The 19,496-nt window shown below is 40.9% G+C and overlaps 1 protein-coding gene and 1 non-coding gene across 2 annotated transcripts; both read right to left on the bottom strand.

Annotated features, from left to right (window-relative positions):
- Positions 1-2,462: 2,462 nt before the first annotated feature.
- LOC116894843 lies at positions 2,463-2,569 on the bottom strand. The gene has a single exon (XR_004387058.1). It is a non-coding gene; the product is annotated as a U6 spliceosomal RNA (small nuclear RNA).
- A 3,051-nt stretch (positions 2,570-5,620) lies between these two features.
- On the bottom strand, positions 5,621-6,822 carry LOC116893979 (fMet-Leu-Phe receptor). Its single transcript, XM_032895697.1, has one exon. The coding sequence runs from the start codon at positions 6,820-6,822 to the stop codon at positions 5,755-5,757; it is 1,068 nt and encodes a 355-aa protein (XP_032751588.1). The 3' UTR covers positions 5,621-5,754.
- Positions 6,823-19,496: the final 12,674 nt, after the last annotated feature.

Below are 19,496 nucleotides of genomic sequence, written 5' to 3'. Positions count from 1 at the left end.
CATTGATCACTGAAATAGGACTGAAAATCCAGATATAATTCCACACTCCCAAAAGCATGTAATTAAAAAAGACAATATTTACCTCATTTTTCTCCTCTTAAGGACCCCTTTTGTCTCCATTTAAGAACCAGGCCTGATTTTGAAGAAAAAAAAAAAAAAAGGCCATATGGCACAAGTTGCAGGAACAGACCATAATGATCAGAAACTAGGCCATAGACACCAGCTCAAGAGACAGACCATAAAATCCAGAGCAAGATCATAAAACCCCTTCCTAAAGAATAACCTGAGCATAATCTCTCCAAAATGGAGAAATATCTTATTTCAGAATGGGCCATTTATGCTGGGCATCCATCTGTCATACTATGCTTAAATGTTTATGGCATATTAATACAGACCACTGACAATCTCTGCCCACCTCCCAGCACCCACCAATAAAATTTTAGATTACCTAGTCCTTCTAGAAAGTTCGCCCTGGTTTCCTATAAGGAGGCCTGTACGTGCCCCAAAGTGGGATCCTGCTCAAAGGGAGGCCCCAAACCTGAAACTAATAAACCTGAAGCTATGGGACATTCACAAAAAGGGACTTACCATGACTGCTCTCCAAAAGACCCAACAAACATCTGAAAAAAATCAGAGGCAGATATGTGCACCCAACCAATGAACAGAAGCTGCTGACACCTCTGGTTGAATTAGGGAAAAGCTGGAGGAAGCTAAGGAGGAGGGCAACCCTGTAGGAGGACCAGCACTCTCAATTAATCTGGACCCCAGAGATCTCTTAGACACTTGATCACCAACCACGCAGCATGTACCAGGTGAGCTGAGGCCTCCCATAAATATATTTCAGAGAATTCCTGAGTCTGGGTTCAGTCAGAGAAGATGCACCTAACCTTCAAGAGACTACCGGAAGCCCCAGGAAGTTTAGAGATCTGGTGTGGTGGCTGGGGTGGGGACATACTTGTGGAGATGGGGGAGGTGTGGTGCATGGGGTGCGGGGAGGAGGTATGGGATGTGGAACTCATGGCGGGGGAAGGTAGACTGGGAGGAAAATAAAATCTGGAGTGTAAAAAAAAAAAAAATAGAAGGCCTGCACGTTTTTGTTTGGGGTTACCACTTCAAAGAATTGTTGACCTCCATATGCTGCTTGTTTCTGTAGAATAAACACTCTTTGTTTTTGCATACTATTGAATCGGAGGTCTTCCTTCAGTTATATTTCAGACACACTAATATTTAATGAAAAGACCAGTACTACATACGGCAGAAGACACTATCTTCAATAAATGATACTGGATAAAACTGATAGCTACATGTAGAAGAGAAAAGCTAAATCTTTATTCTTACTGCACAAAAATTCAGATCTGAATGGATCAAGGATCATACTATCAGATGTAGTGCCCTGAATCTGATATAGAAAAAAAAGCAAAGAATATACTTGGTATAGGAAAACTCGTTGGTATAGGAAAGGATATTTTCTTTTTTTTTTATCTTTATTAACTTGGGTATTTATTTACATTTCAATTGTTATTCCTTTTCCTGGTTTCTGGACCAACAGTCCCGTAGGCCCTCCCCCTCCCCTTCCCTATGGGTGTTCCCCTCCCCATCCTCCGCCCATTACTGCCCTCCCCATCCTCCTCCCATTACTGCCCTCCCCAAAACAATCCCATTCACTGGGGGTTCAGTCTTGGCAGGACCAAAGGCTTCCCCTTCCACTGGTGCTCTTACTAGGCTATTCATTGCTACCTATGAGGTTGGAGACCAGGGTCAGTCCATGTATAGTCTTTGGGTAGTGGCTTAGTCCCTGGAAGCTCTGTTTGGTTGGCATTGTTGTTCATATGGGGTCTCAAGCCCCTTCAAGCTCTTTTAGTCCTTTCTAAGATTCCTTCAAGGGGGTCCCATTCTCAGTTCAGTGGTTTGCTGTTGGCATTCGCCTATGTATTTGCTGTATTCTGGCTGTGTCTCTCAGGAGACATCTACATCTGGCTCCTGTCAGCCTGCACTTCTTTGCTTCATCCATGTTATCTAGTTTGGTGGCTGTATAAGTATGGGCCACATGTGGGGCAGGCTCTGAATGGGTGTTCCTTCTGCCTCTGTTCTAAACTGCCTCCCTATTCCCTCCCAAGGGTATTCTTGTTCTCCTTTTAAAGAAGGAGTGAAGCATTTGCATTTTGGTCATCTTTCTTGAGTTTCATGTGTTCTGTACATCTAGGGTAATTCAAGCATTTTGGCTAATATCCACTTATCAATGAGTGCATACCATGTTGGTTTTTCTGTGATTGGGTTACCTCACTCAGGATGATGTTTTCCAGTTTCATCCATTTGCCTATGAATTTCATAAAGTCATTATTTTTGATAGCTGAGTAATATTCCATTGTGTAGATGTACCACATTTTCTGTATCCATTCCTCTGTTGAAGGACATCTGGGTTCTTTCCAGCTTCTGTCTATTATAAATAAGGCTGCTATGAAAAAAATATGGAACGCTTCATGAATTTGCGTGTCATCCTTGCACAGGGGCCATGCTAATCTCCTCTGTATCATTCCAATTTTAGTATATGTGCTGCCGAAGCGAGCACAGAAAGGATGTTTTCAAATAGGACTTTAGCCAGGTGTGGCCCTGGTGGAAATAGAGTGCCATGATTCCTGCCCCTGAGACAGGGCCCCAATGTGGGCCTCCACGAGTGTCAATGGCTGCTGTGGGTTATGGCTTATTTATATAATAATGTATATATTTCACATTTTTTGAGGAATGTCCTCTCTATTAATGATAATGACTCTGTGATAAAGAGAAATAGCTCCAGTCCAGGAGTTGAGGGTATGGGTACGTCTCAGTAAAATAGTAAACACTGGGTACTTCAAGACAGCCCTTGAGGCTATGGTAAAGAGCTCTAAGTATATGAGTTCAAAAATATATACTTTCTTAACTACAAAATATGAGTATGAATTATGAGGGGCTTTATGAATCTAAACTAATAAAGGCAGCTGCATTAATGAGCTAACTTGTCAGAAAGATAAAAGGCAGGTAGATTCCTGTATTCAAGGTCAGCCTGGGACACAGCAAAACCAGGCCAAATGTGGTAGAAATGGTAATTTCAGGGCAGAGTTCCATCCAACTGGTTTATCACCTAGGATTAACAAAGGGAGACAGATCTCTGAATTCTTTTGCAATGTTAAGAAAAAAATATATACTGTCTCCTAAGAATCAGAGGGTCATGGGATGCTGATTCATAAAGGAAAACCTGGAGTAAATAACTGGATCGATATGTAAAGTAAAAGACTACCTTTGCTCTGCAGGAGATGAGCTATCTACAGAATTTTTTAGGATAAAAAGAGAGAGCTGTTTGTATGCACACACATACACATGTGAACACACACACACACACACACACACACACAGGACATGGACAGAGAGATCTCTTAGAATAGCGAGCATGCAGAATATAGACAGAGAGATCTCCAGAGGGAAAGCAGAACATAGTGAGAAGCAGACTGGAAATGCTGTGTCAATCAGAACACAATGTCCACTTGGCTCCATGATTTGATTTCAAGTCATTCGTTTTGTAGCTCCCAGACATCCTTTCTCTCAGAACCCCTTTCCAAGCCAAGGATGGTCCTTGGCACATCTGACAGAGGGATATTATCTAAAATGTACAAAAAGCCCTAAATAACAACAACAACAACAACAACAACAACACACAATCAAAAACGGCCAAGAAAATGAACAGAGGTTTTTCAAAAAATGAATTATTAATGGCTGAAATACATTTGATGGATATTCAAAATCCTTAGCCAGCAGGAAACTGTAAATTAAAAGTACTTTGAGATTTCATTTTACTGTAGTTAGAATGACCAAGACCAAAGAACCCAAATGCCATCATGTGTGTGTGTGTGTGTGTGTGTGTGTGTGTGTGTGTGTGTGTGTGTGTGTGTTGGGGTATGATTCTTATTTACTGCCATTGAGAATGGGAACAGGAGTTCTATTCTGGATTCATTCCCTTTAGAATATGTACGTCAAATGCCAGATACAATATAAACTATACTAATTTAGGTGTGGCTACACTGAGAGCCACAAGTGAAAACACTTGTCTCATGGGGGCAACAGATAGACCAAACATTACAATAAAAGAGATTGGGAAGTTGCAATAAAAGAGCTCAAGGGACAGAAGTCTTTCCCCATTTGGCTTCAGTTTCTTTATCTTTTTTTTGCATTTTTATTGGATATTTTATGTATTTATATTTCAAATGTCATTCCCTTTCCCAGTTCACCCCCCTCTGTCATACTCCCTTCTCCTACTGCTAAGAGGAGGCTTTCCCTCCTACCCACCCACTCCCATCTCCCCACCCTGGCATTTCCCTACACTGGGTAAATGAGCCTTCACAGGACCAAGGGCTTTCCTCCTATCAATGCAAGACAATGCCATCCTCTGCAATATATACAACTGGAGCCATGGGTCCCTCCGTGTGTACTCTTCAGTTGGTGGTTTAGCCACTGGGAGCCCTAGGGGGTCTGGTTGGTTGATATTGTTTTTCTTCCTATGGGGATGCAAACCCCTTCAGCTCCTTCAGTTCTTTCTCTAACTACTCCATTGGGGTCCCCATGTTCAGTCTGATAGTTAGCTGTAAGCGTCCTCATCTGTATCAGTAAGGCTCTGGCAGAGACATCCACATCAGGTTCAGGAGACATCCACATCAGTCTCCTGTCAGCAAGCACTTCTTGGCATCAGCAATAGTGACTGGGTTTGATGGCTGTATGTGGGTTGGATCCCCAGGTGGCACAATCCCTGGATGGCCTTTCCTTCAGTCTCTGCTTAACTCTTCTCTTTGGCCCTGTAATTCCTCCCATGAATATTTTATTTCCCCTTCTAAGAAGGACTGAAGCATCCACACTGTGGTCTTCCTTCTTCGTGAGTTTCTTATGGTCTGAATTGTATCTTGGGTATTCTGAGTTTTTGGGCTAATATCCACTTATCAGTGAGTGCATAACATGTATATTTTTTGATTGGGTTGCTTCACTCAAGATGATATTTTCTAGTTCCATCCATTTGCCTAAGAATTTCATGAAGTCATTGTTTTTAGTAGCCAAGTAGTATTCCATTGTGTAAATGTACCACATTTTCTGTTTCCATTCCTCTGTTGAGGGACATCTGAGTTGTTTACAGCTTCTGGCTATTACAAATAAGGCTGGTATGAACATAGTGGAGCATGTATCCTTGTCCAATGTTGTAGCATCTTTTGGGTATATGCCAAGAAGTGGTATAGCTGGGTCCTCAGGTAATACAATGTCTAATTTTCTGTGGAACTGTTTGAGACTGATTTCCACAGTGGTTGTACCAGATTGAAATCCCACCAACAATGGAGAAGTGTTCCTCTTTCTTCACATCCTCATCAGCATCTGCTGTCACCGGAATTTTTGATCTTAGCCATTCTGACTGGTGTGAGGTAGAATCTAAGGGTTGGCTCCCTTTTCTAAAGGGAGCATATACCTATTTCCTGCAAAAGGACACTTACTAGAATTTTTGAGTTTACAACTTGAGAGTGGACTAGAAATGGACCATATTGGTAATGACACTATAGTATTGTCATTTGTAATTATTTCAGTCTATATGTTTTTTTTCTTTATTGGCCACCTTGGGTTGAGGTACAAAAGTCTAAAAGGTCATTTTAAGTTTTCCTAATGAGCCTGTAGCCTGGAGGTCAACAAGGAATGACTATAGCACAGTGGAACTCGAAGCATGTGAATCTGGAAGCTAAAGCCCTGTTTTTATATTGCATTTGCTGGGTTTTCAGGAATAGAGTTGGCTCCCAAGTTGGTGCCTGTGTCACTGGTTTGAGCTGAGTCCTCACTCAGGGCCCTCTCTAGACTGGCAGGTAGGGAGTGGATTAGTCTTTGTCTGAAGTCCTGGCCCATGAAGACGTAAAGCATTGGGTTGAGGCAGCTATTGAAGAAAGCCAAAGAGCTTGTGATTTTAATAGCAATTAGAGTGCTTTGAGGTATGTTCCTCAAGTGTTCACGGATTTGGATTGTGTGTATGAGGCCCACTACTTGAAATGGGCACCAGCAGAGGAAAAAGGCAGCCACAACAAAAGAGAGAACTCGCAAGGGACGGCTGGATTTGATAAGACCTTGCCTGTGGATTTTAGTGGCTATTAACCCATAACAAATAGCTACAATGGACATGGGAGTGCTGAACCCCAGGATGAACCTGATTATTCCTCTGACAGTATACATGGTGATGGCTACTTTAGCCTTTTCTGCACGATCTTTGGTCCAGGGTGAGAAGTCTAAAGCACAGGCTGTTTTCCCTGGTCCAAGTCTATTAGGGACTGTGGTCACACGAATGATAACTGGCAAAGTAAGGAGAAATGCACAAATCCAGGGTACAATGATTACCTTCTTGGCCAGGGTCACAGTGCGGTGGTTCTGAGCCCAGACTGGATGCAGGACACAAACACAGCGATCCAATGCTATGAGGGCAATCAGAAAGACACTTCCAAATAGGTTTATGTCTATTACAGTATATATGAACTTGCACATGAACCAACCAAATGGCCATATTCCTCCCATGACCAGGCTGACGATGTAAAATGGCAAAGTGGAGGTGAAGCAAAAGTCAGCAATGGCCAAGTTCAAGTAAGAGATGGTGGTGACAGTGCGTTGCATGCGGAAACCGGCCACCCAGATCACGAGCCCATTGCCCAGGACTCCAAGCACAAAGGTGAGTGCAAAGATCAAATATGAGAAGATATCCACAACAATGTAGCCAGCAGATACTGACTGAGTACTCCCAGACATATTCGTGAAGTTCACTGCAGACATGTTGGTGTCCATCTTGTAGACTCCTAGAACATTAAGAAAGCAGGGTGTTTATTTATTGGTCTTACCTTTTTTTTTCTCCATGACACAAGGTCCTTGCTAGCCTAGGACTTTCCCTGTAGACAAAGGTGGCTGCAAACTCTTAGAAATCTGCCTGCCTCTTCCTCTTTTGTGTTGGGATTATGCCTGGCTTTATGTTTTAATTTTTCATGTGTGGGTGTTTTCTACATATGCATGAGTGTATGTATATATGGGTATGTTTGTGTATGTACATATGTACACATGTATGTGGAGTCCTGAGATTGATGTTAGGCATCACCTTCTACTGCAACTCCACCTAACTCACTTAGACAGGGTCTCTCAACCAAATTCAGAGCTCATTGCTGTAACTAACCTTGATAGGTAGATTGCTTCAAGAATTGGATTTTTCTAACTCCTGTGGCTGTAATTATAGGTGAACCTCTCTGTCCAATGGTCACAGTTTTCTGGGGATACAAACCTCAGCCCTCACACTTGGATGTAAGCATTATAAAAACTGAGCCATCTCTTCAGTATCTATTTTTGAAAATGCTGCCTCCAAGTAGTTTTCCTTTCCTTTATTAGTATACCCAGTCTACTTCCTTTGCAAGTCGTTCACACTCAAGCTAGAAAAAACTCACCACTTCTTGCCATGCTTATGCATATTGTTACCTTTTACCAGATGGGGGAAGGTGTGCCTATGCTTCCACAATTGCCAATATGCACTCTGCTCACAATAAAATTAGTTGGCTAATGTAAATCCTTAACTTGCAAGAGAAAAACACAACAAAACTGGGCAAGCAGTACATAAGTAAGATTTATGTTCACCACTTCAATACAAGATCAAGCCCACAGGATGAGTCAATATTCCAGCAGATAGTCCTAATTTGACTGTTAAAAGCAGGAGGAGAAGACATCGTGGTGGAGGGGAATGTGCTGGGAGATGTCATAAGGATGATTATGTATGTAACTGTCAAAGCAAAAATAGAAGTTATTGTCAAAAAACTTGTGTTCAAACAAGAGTTGTGAACAAATTTTATTGTAACATTTCTCATTATAGCTAGAATATAAAAACAACCCGTCTTAGCTTTTTTTCAAGAATTTGAGAAGAAAAGGGTTTATTTCAGTGTACACTTTATAATCTATTGGGAAGGGTAATCAAGGCAGGAACCCGGAGCCAAGAACTGAAGAGTGGCCATGGAGTAATGCTGTTCTTTGGCTTGATTTCCATGATGGCTCAGCATGCTTTCTTATACAAATTAGGATTACCAGCCCAAGGGTGGCACCATACACAATGAGTTGAGTCCTCCTATATCAATCACTAATCAAGAAAATGCTTCACAGACTTGTCTATAAACCAATGTCATGGAGGCAGTTTCACAGTTGAAGTTCCCTCTTCCCAGATAACTCTAGCATGTGTCTAGGTGAGAAAAATTAAATAAATATATTGGATGTATGAAGTGTGATATTTCCAATTGATGTATAGCTTTTAGACATAAAAAGGAATGAAACACATTGATTGTGGTAGCATGTACCTGTAATCATACTGCTTGGGATGTGAAGGCAGGATCATGGCAAATTTGAGGCCTGAATTATGAAGGATATACATTATGAAGGACCTCTCTCAAAAGGCTAAACAAAGCAATGAAAAATGTATATATAGGATGACAGATATACTTTAATGGTATACGAAAAGGAATCTAGACATAAAATGTTATACGCTGCATTATTCAACTCATAACAAATAACCAGAATAGTTAAGTTTACAAGAAGTAGCATGTTAGTGGATTCAGGGGCCTGAGGGAGGGGGGAGCAAAGAATTATCACTCAAAGGGTATGGGATTTGTTTTTTTTTGAATGATGAAATACATCTAGAATTAGATAGGGATATGGTTGAAAAACATTTTAAATACACTTAATGACACTTAATTTTAAAGTGGTAAAATGTAATCTGGGTGTGGTGGTGGTGTACCCTTGTCATTGCAAGTCTTGGAAGACAAGGAGAAAGATTTTACTCTGTGGCTGGCATGGGCTGCCTAGTAAGTTTAAGTACAGACTGGAATGCATAGCTAGATCATGTCTCCGTACAATAAGGGGCTGAGAAGATTGCTCAGTCAGTAAAGTGCTTGCTACAAAATCATGAGAACATAAGTTTTGATGTCCAACTGTGTAGAGAGTGGTAACATTACATGTGCCTGTCTAAAATCTGAGTACTAGAGGAGCAGAAATGGGAGACTCCTCAGGGCAACCAATCAAACTAAACTGGTGAACTCCAAGTCCAGTGAGAGTCTTTTCTCAAAAAATAAAGTTGATCACCTCTTTGGGCAAGCAACAAAAACAACAATAAGAAAAAAGCAGCAGGTTAATTTTTATTACATTTGCTTTAGCACAGCTTAAATAAAATGGTGTATGGACATGAGGAAACTGGTTGAAGACAGCATTATTGACCCAGAGAGATAGTGATCAGCTATCACTCTGCATGAATATTTCATTACACACCTACCTTCTTTCTTACTAGGGCTTCAACAGAGGCTCCTTTCCTCTGCTAAGAGGGAACATTTACATGAGTAATGGCTTCAGGGAATATCTCTGAATTTGTCTCCTTTACATTGCCTCTCCATTGCCCCTTTCCTTTATTCCTTCCAAACCATCCATCTCATATGCTCTCCCATTCCCTCCCTGCTCTCTTTCATAGGTACAGCCTCATTTTTTCATTAATTGCTGTTAACACACACACACACACACACACACACACACACACACACACACACACACAGAGAGAGAGAGAGAGAGAGAGATACAGAGAGAGTCCTAAATTCAACTTACTTAGTCCATATAATGTGATTTGTATGTATATTTTCAAGGCAGATCATTTGGTATTGGACAACTAATTGAAATTAGCTTTTAAAATTAATTATGCATATATGTGCATGAGTGCAGAGGTCCAAGAACACCCGGGATGGTGGATGCCAAATGTGAATGCCTGACTTATATGCTGACAACTGGATGCAGAACCTATTTGACAGCAGCAACCACTCTTAACATCTTTCCAAGAAGTGTCTCTCCAGCCTCTTCTTGAGATTTTCTTGGTGGAAAGACATACTATTCTCTTTACCTGTGAGATCTCTTCAATATGCTTTAAGGTAAGACAGGGCAAGAGAGAAAGGAAGATTCCAACATGTAGTGGGTAGGAGATTTCACAGGATTATGTATGTAAAATATTATTTATGTAAAAATGGCTTCCCCTAATATTGACTGCAGACTTCCTTAAATGGAGCAGAGGGAGTAAAATGAATTAACAGGAGAGGGCATGAATTAGTGATTGACAAGTAGCACTGCATAATCAGAGTTTTTTTTCATGTATGTGTATTTGTGAACATTCATGTCAGAGGTCAATGTCATGTGACTTCTTAATTACTCTTCACCTTACGTTTTTGAGACAAAGTATCTTACTAATCTTATTGGTCGATCCATGAGTTCTAGATATCTGCCTATCTCCTTTTTGCCGCCACATGCCAGTCCCAATGCTGAGGTGAGGACCCACACTACTACACCTAGCTTTGATATGGGTACTGGTGATGTGAATACAGGTCCTCATTATACACCAAGGAATTTATTGACTAAGACATCTCTTCTGCCAGAGGACTTACTTGTTTTTTTTTTTTTTTATCATGACACTGGAAATGAGAAAAGAAACCTGTCCTGGCACATATTATCCTGAGTGAGGTAATCTAGTCATAAAAGAACACACATGGTATGCAGCTCCAAAGCTCAGAATAACCATGAAACAATTCACAGACCATAGGAAAATCAAGAAGAAAGAAGACCAAAGTGTGGATGCCTCAGTTCTTAGAAGGGAGAACAAAATACTCATGGGAGAAAATACAGGGACAAAAAGTAGAGCAGAGACTGAAGAAAAGGCCATAGAGAGGCTTCCCCACATGGGGATCCATAAAATATACAGCCACCAAACCCAGTCACTACTGCTGATGCCAAGAAGTGCTTGCTGACAGGAGCCTGATATGGATGTCTCCTGAGAGGCTCTGCCAGAGCTTTACTGATACAGATGAAGATGCTTACAGCTAACCATCAGACTGAGCATGGGGACCACAATGGAGAAGTTAGAGAAAGGACTGAAGGAGCTGAAGGGGCTTGCAACCCCATAGGAAGGACAACAAGACCCCCTAGGGCTCCCAGTGACTAAACCACCAACCAAAGAGTACACATGGGGAGGGGGGGAAAACCAAAGCTCCAGTTGCATATGTAGCAGAGGATGGCATTGTCTTGCATCGATAGGAGGAAAGCCCTTGGTCCTGTGAAGGTTCATTTCCAGAGTGTAGGGGAATGCCAGGGTATTGAGGTGGAAATATGTGGATGGGAGGGGAAGCATCCTCATAGAAGAAGGGAGGGGAAGTATGGGAGAAGGGGGATCCAGGAAAGGGGATAACATTTGAAATGTAAATACATAAAATATCCAATAAAAGATTAACTTCTTTTTTTTTTCATCTTTATTAACTTGGGTATTTCTTATTTACATTTCGATTGTTATTCCCTTTCCCAGTTTCCGGGCCAACATCCCCCTAATTTCTCCCCTTCCCCTTTCTATGGGTGTTCCCCTCCCCATCCTCCCCCCATTTCCGCCCTCCCTCCCACAATCCCGTTCACTGGGGGTTTAGTCTTGGCAGGACCAAGGGCTTCCCCTTCCACTGGTGCTCTTACTAGGCTATTCATTGCTACCTATGCAGTTGGAACCCAGGGTCAGTTCATGTATAGTCTTTAGGTAGTGGCTTAGTCCCTGGAAGCTCTGTTTGGTTGGCATTGTTGTACATATGGGGTCTCAAGCCCCTTCAAGCTCTTCCAGTTCTTTCTCTGATTCCTTCAACTGGGGTCCCGTTCTCAGTTCAGTGGTTTGCTGTTGGCATTCGCCTATGTATTTGCCATATTCTGGCCGTGTCTCTCAGGGAAAAATTAACTTCTTATAATTACTTAATTTCTCAGTCTGAAATTTCAGCAATGGTCAATTTCTGGCCCTGTTGTGTCATATTGCTTTTGCAGATGGGTTGACTCACATAATATTGACTTCAATTTGAGATGGGAAAGAGCAACAATGATCATCAAATTTAAAATTCTATGGAGGAATCAACTTGCAATACCTCATTAATAAAGTTTACAGTCCTTGACAACATACTAATATGAAAATTTGGTTAGATAATGTTATGGAAATGTTAAACAAATATTGGATTAAAGTTAATCTCTTTCCACTTCCTTCCTTGCTCTCTCTCCCCCATTTCCTCCTCCTCCCCTCCTGTCTTAAGTAAGTTCTTCCTATGTAGCCCTGGTTGGCATACAACTTTCTATGTATCTCAGGATGGCTTTGAACTTATAACAGTCCTCCTACTTGTGCTTCTCAAGTAGTACAATTACATATGTGTGCTATCAAAAGCAGATATCTCTCATTTTCCTTCTATTTCCTCATCCTCTTTTTTTTGTCTTTTGAGACATGGTTTTATGAATCTTAATTTTGTCAAGGATAGGCTTAGGCTTCTTGTCCTTCTTCCTTCACTCCACGATTCTGGGATGCAGGTATCAACAATCCTCAATTTACAAGATGACTGACTTCAGAGCTTGTGAGTTAGACACATACTCTTCCTTCTGTGCTACAACCCTTCCCTGCCTTTTCCCTTTTTCTTTAAAGCACCCACAGGACAGCCTAAAATCATCTGTGTAGATCACATTACTATTGAACTTGAATGGTTTACAGTTTTGGAAATTGTTTGTCTCCTCTTTCTCCACATTCCACCAACCACCAATCACCAAACGGTGCTGAGGACTGTTCGTTCTTAAGAATCTATGAGGCAATGACTTAACTTCTTAAAATTACTCAATCTCTCAGTCTGACGTTTACAAAATGAACAAGGAAAATTCTACAATGACAGGTACAGCATACAAGAGCAGAAGAATTATAAAATATAGCCCCAGCTACAATTGGAGGAACAAGATTGCAGTTTGGGATGAATAAGAATGTTGTAGGACAGCATTTATAGAGTCATTTAAATCTTTCAATCACTGTACAATATCCTCCCCTTTGACAGACTCTGATAAGTTTGAACTTGATTAAACATCATCCACATTGTGATAGAAGAAATTTAGACTTTGAGAAGGGAAAACAACAAAAATTCTTGAGAAGACAGTGGCAAATTCATGAAGGATCTGGGACCTGTTTGCTTGAGGGATCACCACTGCCCTCATAGATTCCACCCCAACACCTGCACAGCCACTGCTCTCCGCTCTCCTGATGCACCTTCTTTAGCTTCATATCTATGAAACAGGTGATAGCTATTACAGCCTTAGACCTGGCACCTACTTTTCCCATAGATTTTTCACAACCTACTTTTTTCCGGTAGTGCTATTTCTGACTAGTACACACTCAACACCTTTTGATTCCTCCCTACAAATGAACACATCAGTATTCGCTAGAACATTTTATCTTCAATCAAAGTTATCATGCACTTTCATGTCAACCTTTAATTTCCAACTTTTGAAACCTTGGGCTCTCTTTAGTGGCAAAACATCCAGAAAGAGTGATATGTGTTGCCCATATTTACCTTTTTATCTTATGGTTTTCCATGGCTGAGCTTTTGTCCTACAGGTTCTCATATAGTCTAGGCTGACCTCAATTTACTATACATAGCCAAGGATTACCTTCCTCTTCAGATTCGCTTGCCTCTATGTCTCCAATGTTGAGATTGCAGGAATGTGCCACCGTGTCTGGTTAATGTGCTACTAGAGATAAACCTCAGATTTGTGTGTGCTAGGCAAGCATTCTACCCACTAAACTATATCCCCATCTCTATATTGCACAGTTCAAAGTCTATTGTGCTGCCAGTCTACAGAATGCATTCTCACCAAGTTGTGCAGATTTCTAGTCAAAGTTTTCTCACCTGCAGTTTCCAACAGCTGTGGGCCTTCCTCTGGCAGATCTACGTCTGACCTCCTGAAAAAATGAGTCTTTCTCTAATTGGCTCAGCAGAAAATATAGAAAAACAACAGTGGGAGGGGAAACAGCAGAAATTGGGTAACCAGGAAACAGAGAACAGGAAACCAGGTTTTGCTGTGATTTACAATGACCCTAAGATTATACCTAAATAACAGTTTTCTTAACAGCATTTGGTAAGTAGGCTGGATCCTTCTGGAAACTTGAGAGTCTAGAAACCTTTCTCTGCTTTGTTATTGATAGAATACAGAGATCCAACATTCTCCACATCAGAGCAGAAGGAATATGGGATCAGGAAGCTTCTAATCATAAGAAAAAGCAAGGAAGTTCATGTAAGGAAAACCTATGATAATGAAAGGCAGAGATGGAGAGGAGAGGAAGAGGAACTACATGCCCAGAGAAAGATACATGTGGATAGTTCAAACAGTCAGAAAAGGTCAGCTACTCTACACTTAGACACAGTCTCCAAGATCCATCACACAATATTCAACCCTTCTGTCAGCATATCTTTTTGATTATTTATAACAAAACCCTTTTAGAAAGTTCCCAAGGAAGGGAGATGCTGTGTGTGTGTGACTTTGCCTGGAGGGATATCAAACGATGTTTATTTACCTGAGATAGGATATGGAGGACAAAGAAAAATAATGAATAAGTCACATCCAACTTGGCAAATCAGAGGTCTTACTGGAGTGAAGTTATGCAAACTCAAAAGGAACTCACAGAAATAGTGGTAAGTGCTATGATTTTTACATAGTGAAGGACTCAGTTCCCAAGAGAAAACAAGAAAGAGAATCAGTAGAGAGTAACTGCTGAACAGAATGTCAGATTGTTTGAACTCTGATTGTTTCTCTTGAAGATGGTTTGATGGGAATCCAGTTCCACCCCACCACCCCTATTACTGAAGCTTTATTCTTTTACACCAAATAGCCCATGATTACCACATAGCATCTGAGAAAATAGTGAGACATGTGTGTTTTGGGTATAATTTAGAAGGTGAAAGAAATAAGGAAAGTCTTAGGGTGCACTTCTGTTCTATGTAGTCCTGTTTGCACAATTTAGGCAAACCCACAGGAAATGGCACTGCATTATGCTGTGTTGGGGGTAATCGCTGCTTGAGATACCTAATCATTATGGTCAGATAATGGACTACTAGCAACTGTGCAGGTTCTCAGTTAGAGCTGGACCTGGGTAAGTCACTAGTTGGGTGATAAGATAAGCCATTTAATCAGGGCTGAGCATTTTTTATCAAGGGTGAGAAAGTTAATATTTAATACCAGGCAGGCTTCAGGGTCCTTGGCTCATATTTATAGCATGAGTACATGAAAAACATTCAAACAGTGCATCATTTAAAAACATAGTAGTTGGAGAAGGGAGCTGGAGAGAGGGGAGAAGCCATGGCAGGTGATGTTAAGATTCTGCTCTGTGTATTTACAGGTTGTTATTAATATTCTCAAGGGATGGATGGTACTGGGCTTTGTATGTTTAAGTGGGCAATTATATCTTACCAACTGGATCAAAGATTATTGTGTTGTGTGTTCATTTATGTGAGTGTTTGAGTGTAGGAAAGTGTGCGGCGGCAGGAGACACTGGGCAGCTGAGGAGTTGGGATGTGTGAAAAATTTATTCAGGAGAATCAAACAAAAAGATATCTCGATTCTAAACTTTTTCTTGAGAGTTGTATTTTACAGAGCGTGCCTACCTACTTGGAATCCTGGTCTCAAGGACTTTCAGCTGGGTCCAGTCAGGACACATCGTGCTACAGCATTTGCTTCATTCTTCCTACCCCTTGCCCCCAAGTATATCTCAACGCCCCGTACAGCTTGAAGAAGTTATGGAGGAGTCATCACCCCAACTCCGTGGACTTTGGGGGGCTGAAAATGGTTATTCTAAAGTTGTTTTTATGAGGAATTTAAAATTGGTTGTAATTTAACAGGGAGGAATTAGCTAGATTGAATTGTACAGTCATAATCTCATTTGGTAACTAAGCTGAAATCGTATCTTTGTTTTGGTATAGATTTTTTTTGTCAAAAAAGTTTACAAGGTTTAGAGCCAGTTCTTCTATTGTTGTCATTACAAACTTCTGAGTTGATTACACCTGTGAGTTAAGATTCAAATAGCAAAGTCATGGTTCTGAGTTTGTGAGAGAACTTTCAAGATATTATTAAGATATAAAGACAACAGTCCAGATTGTCTTATATAGATAGATGGTTTTCAAAAACGTCAGAAATCCACAAAATTTGAGATTTAAAGTTATTTATCTTTTGTTGAGACATATCTGCTCCTAACAGTTACCCTTTGGTGGATTTAATGAAGATTGTGAACATCTCTACCTCCAGGTGAGGCAATACTTTGTGGCTAGGCAGCCACTAGACAAAACTGCATGTTTCATCTGCAGACTAATACTGTCCAGAAAAGGACAAATTATGCAGAATAGTTGACTGATAAACTCTGCCAAGACAGGGTGATCAGCCCTTCAAAATCTGCATTTCTAGAGTCTGTCAGTTGATTTTGGGCCAGAAGGCTGAAGACTTGTGCTAACAGGGGACTGTGCTAGCGGAGATTTGTCTCTACAACCTCTCAGTTCTGGAAGCCGTGTTAGGCTTCCTATGTGTATAGATATTTGGTCATTCCCAGATTTCTGACGGGGTTGAAGACATTACAGTCTCATAGCCTATCAGGCTGTTTAACTCTAAATATACATATTTTATTGGAGGGTTATCAGGAAATATACAAGCTAGCCAAGATATAGTACAGATTTTAAGCCTTTCTTAAGCTGGAATGGAAAACTAAATGTTCTGTTTAACTGATAAAGTGTTGGACTGGGTGTTAGATATATTTTATGCTCTTAATTACAAAATGATAGTAGTTGTGCTCAGCTAATATTTGAGAGAAAAGTTTTTTTTTTTGAATTAGACAAAAAGGGTGAAATGTAGGATGATGTCACAGGTGAGGCAGGTACAGGATAGAAGGAGGCCTGTCATTGGAGGAGAAGGAAGGATGGGCGGGAGAGAAGTTTGAAGGAAGAGGAGGAGACTAGGGGAGAGAGGAAGAGACGGAGAGAGGGGAGAAGCCATGGCAGGTGATGTTAAGATTCTGCTCTGTGTATTTACAGGTTGTTATTAATGTTCTCAAGGGATGGATGGTACTGGGCTTTGTATGTTTAAGTGGGCAATTATATCTTAACAATTGGATCTAAAAAAAAAAAAACAAAAAACAAAAAACAAAAAAAAACCCATAGTAGTTGGATTTCATATCATTTCACACGTCATATTTCATTCTTTTGTTGTTGTTCTGGCAAAAATGCAAATAAAATGAAACAAAACAAAACAAATAAGAAAGCTCGTCCTGGCTTGCAGGCTGTTGGTGTTGGTGGGACTGGAGAGAGGGCATCAGTGGTTAAGATCACTTGAAGTGATGGCTGGATGTGACTGACCATAGTTGAGGAGGCTCAGTCATTTTACCAGTGAATTCAGAGTCATAATAGTTACAAATATAATTTTCATTGAGTAGAATAGACAAGATAAGTGATACAGAGTATATACCACAAATTCCAATGTAGTAAATATTATCTAGATCTTAAAAACATTCTCATCTCCTGACAGGCTCTCTGTGAGGTATCCATCACATCTCATGCCAATCACTGACTACCTTTTAGACCTTGCTTTTGAAATCAAGGCACATGATAGGTTCACTTTTCCCTTTAGGCCCCCCTGTAGAATCTTCTCTCATCAACTTTTAACATAATTTTGTCTTTTGCAGAAACTGGCATCTCCTTCATTCTCAAGTTAAAGCCCAAATTCCCATTCCCTCGGAATGTGACTATTCAGATTTAGGGTGTTTAAAGAACCAATTCAAGCTAAATGAGGCCATAAGGGTGGGTCTCTAATCCAATATAAGTCCTGTCTTTTGAGAGGAAAGAAATACCCAGGGTAGTGTAAGCTTACAGAATTGTCTATGTGAGGCCACAGAGAGGAGAAGATGGCCACCTGCAAGCCAAAGAGAAGCCCTGCGACCAACGTTGTGATCTTGGACTTTCAGCATCCTGAAGTGTGACAAAATCAGTTGCTACACTTTAAGACACCCAGTGTGTGGTGATTTGTAGTGACAACCTTTGCAAACTAACCCGTTTTGCTTTAGTTTGGGGATTCCTGCATCTATAATGAGCATACATCAATTCAATTCTCACAGTACATTAAAAAATATGACTGTGGAATGTGGGTATAGATCAATTAGCAGAGGGACTGTCTAACCTGCAGGATGTCTTGTACAAACAGGTGACGAGAGTGTATGGCTGTAATTCCATAACTCAAGTGGTAGAGACAAGAGGATCAGAAGTTCAGATGTCTACTTTGTGTTTTTAAAGACAGCTTGGGCTCATGGGAACTAGTTTTCAAAATATGGGGGTGAGGGAGTGGCTTGTGGGGATATGAAGAGACAAAGAGACAGAGACCACAAACTAAAGAATGTGACCATGAGATTTGTTTTCACATTTCTCTACCTGTGGTAGTGTCTATGTCCTCTTTCTTTACATGTGAGTTAGGAAAGACCTGAATTGTTAGGCTACCCAGTGCTTGTCCACAGAGAAGTGCAGAATTTCTTGGTATGGAAAGAAACTGATACATGTGCTGTTAGAACTCTATAATAAAGGCTCCAGCTGCATATGTAGCAGAGGATAAACTTATCAGGCATCAGTGGGAGGGGAGGCCATTGGTCTTGTGCAGGCTTGATGCGCCAGTGTAGGGGAATACTAGTGTGGTGAGGGAGGAGTGGTTGGTTGGGTGGGTGGGTGGAAGAGCAACGTCATAGAATCAAGAGGTATAGTTGATGAGATAGAAGGTTTATGGGGGGAAAATTGGGAAGGAGAGAACAGTTGAAGTGTAAATGTACAAAATAACCAATAAAAACTGATACAAAAATAAATTTCAAAAATCTGTGTAATAAGCAGAAAGGCAAGATTGTGATTGTTATCATATCAGTCTTCACGTGCATATGTGCTTGTGTCTGTAGAGGCCAGGAGCAGATGTCTAGTCTCTCTGGATCTGCACTTATAGGCAGTTACGAGCTGTTCAATATGGGCTTGGGAAATGAAGTTTGGTCCCCTGTGAGAGCAATAAATGTTATTAACCATTGAGACATCTATATGGCTAACCTTCTTTGTGTTTTAAAAGCAGGATCATTGTTCTTAAATGTATGGGTGTCCTATCTTCATGTACGACTATATATTGTATTTGTGTCTGGTACCTGCAGAGGCCAGAAAAGGGAATTGAATCCCCTGGAACAGTAGTTGCTGATGGTGTGAGTCACCATGTGGATTACTAGAATCAACCTTGGGTCCTCTGTAAGAGCATTCAGTGCTCTTAATCTCAGAGACATCCTTCTAACCCCAATGCCTCCCATTTTTTCTTTTGCTTTTTTTTATTGGAATTTTTTTATTTACATTTCAAATGTTATTCCCTTTTCTGGTTTCCTGGACCTAAGCCCCCTATTCCATCCCCCTCACCTTCTTTTATAAGGGTGTTACCTTTCCCAACCACTCCCTTTCCCCACCCATACCCCCGACATTCCCCTACACTGAGGGGTCCAGCCTTGGCAAGACCAAGGGTTTCTCCTTCCATTGGTGCTGAACAAGGCCATCCTCTGCTACATATTCAGCTGGAGGCATGGGTCTGTTCAAGTG

The sequence above is a fragment of the Rattus rattus genome, chromosome 2 (assembly GCF_011064425.1).
Source record: "Rattus rattus isolate New Zealand chromosome 2, Rrattus_CSIRO_v1, whole genome shotgun sequence".
Classification (NCBI taxonomy): Eukaryota; Metazoa; Chordata; class Mammalia; order Rodentia; family Muridae; genus Rattus; species Rattus rattus.
This window is presented reverse-complemented; position numbering and strand designations above follow the sequence as displayed.

Coding starts and splice junctions, on each gene's coding strand:
- LOC116893979 (XM_032895697.1), bottom strand. CDS start 6,822: ATGGACACCAACATGTCTGCAGTGAACTTCACGAATATGTCTGGGAGT.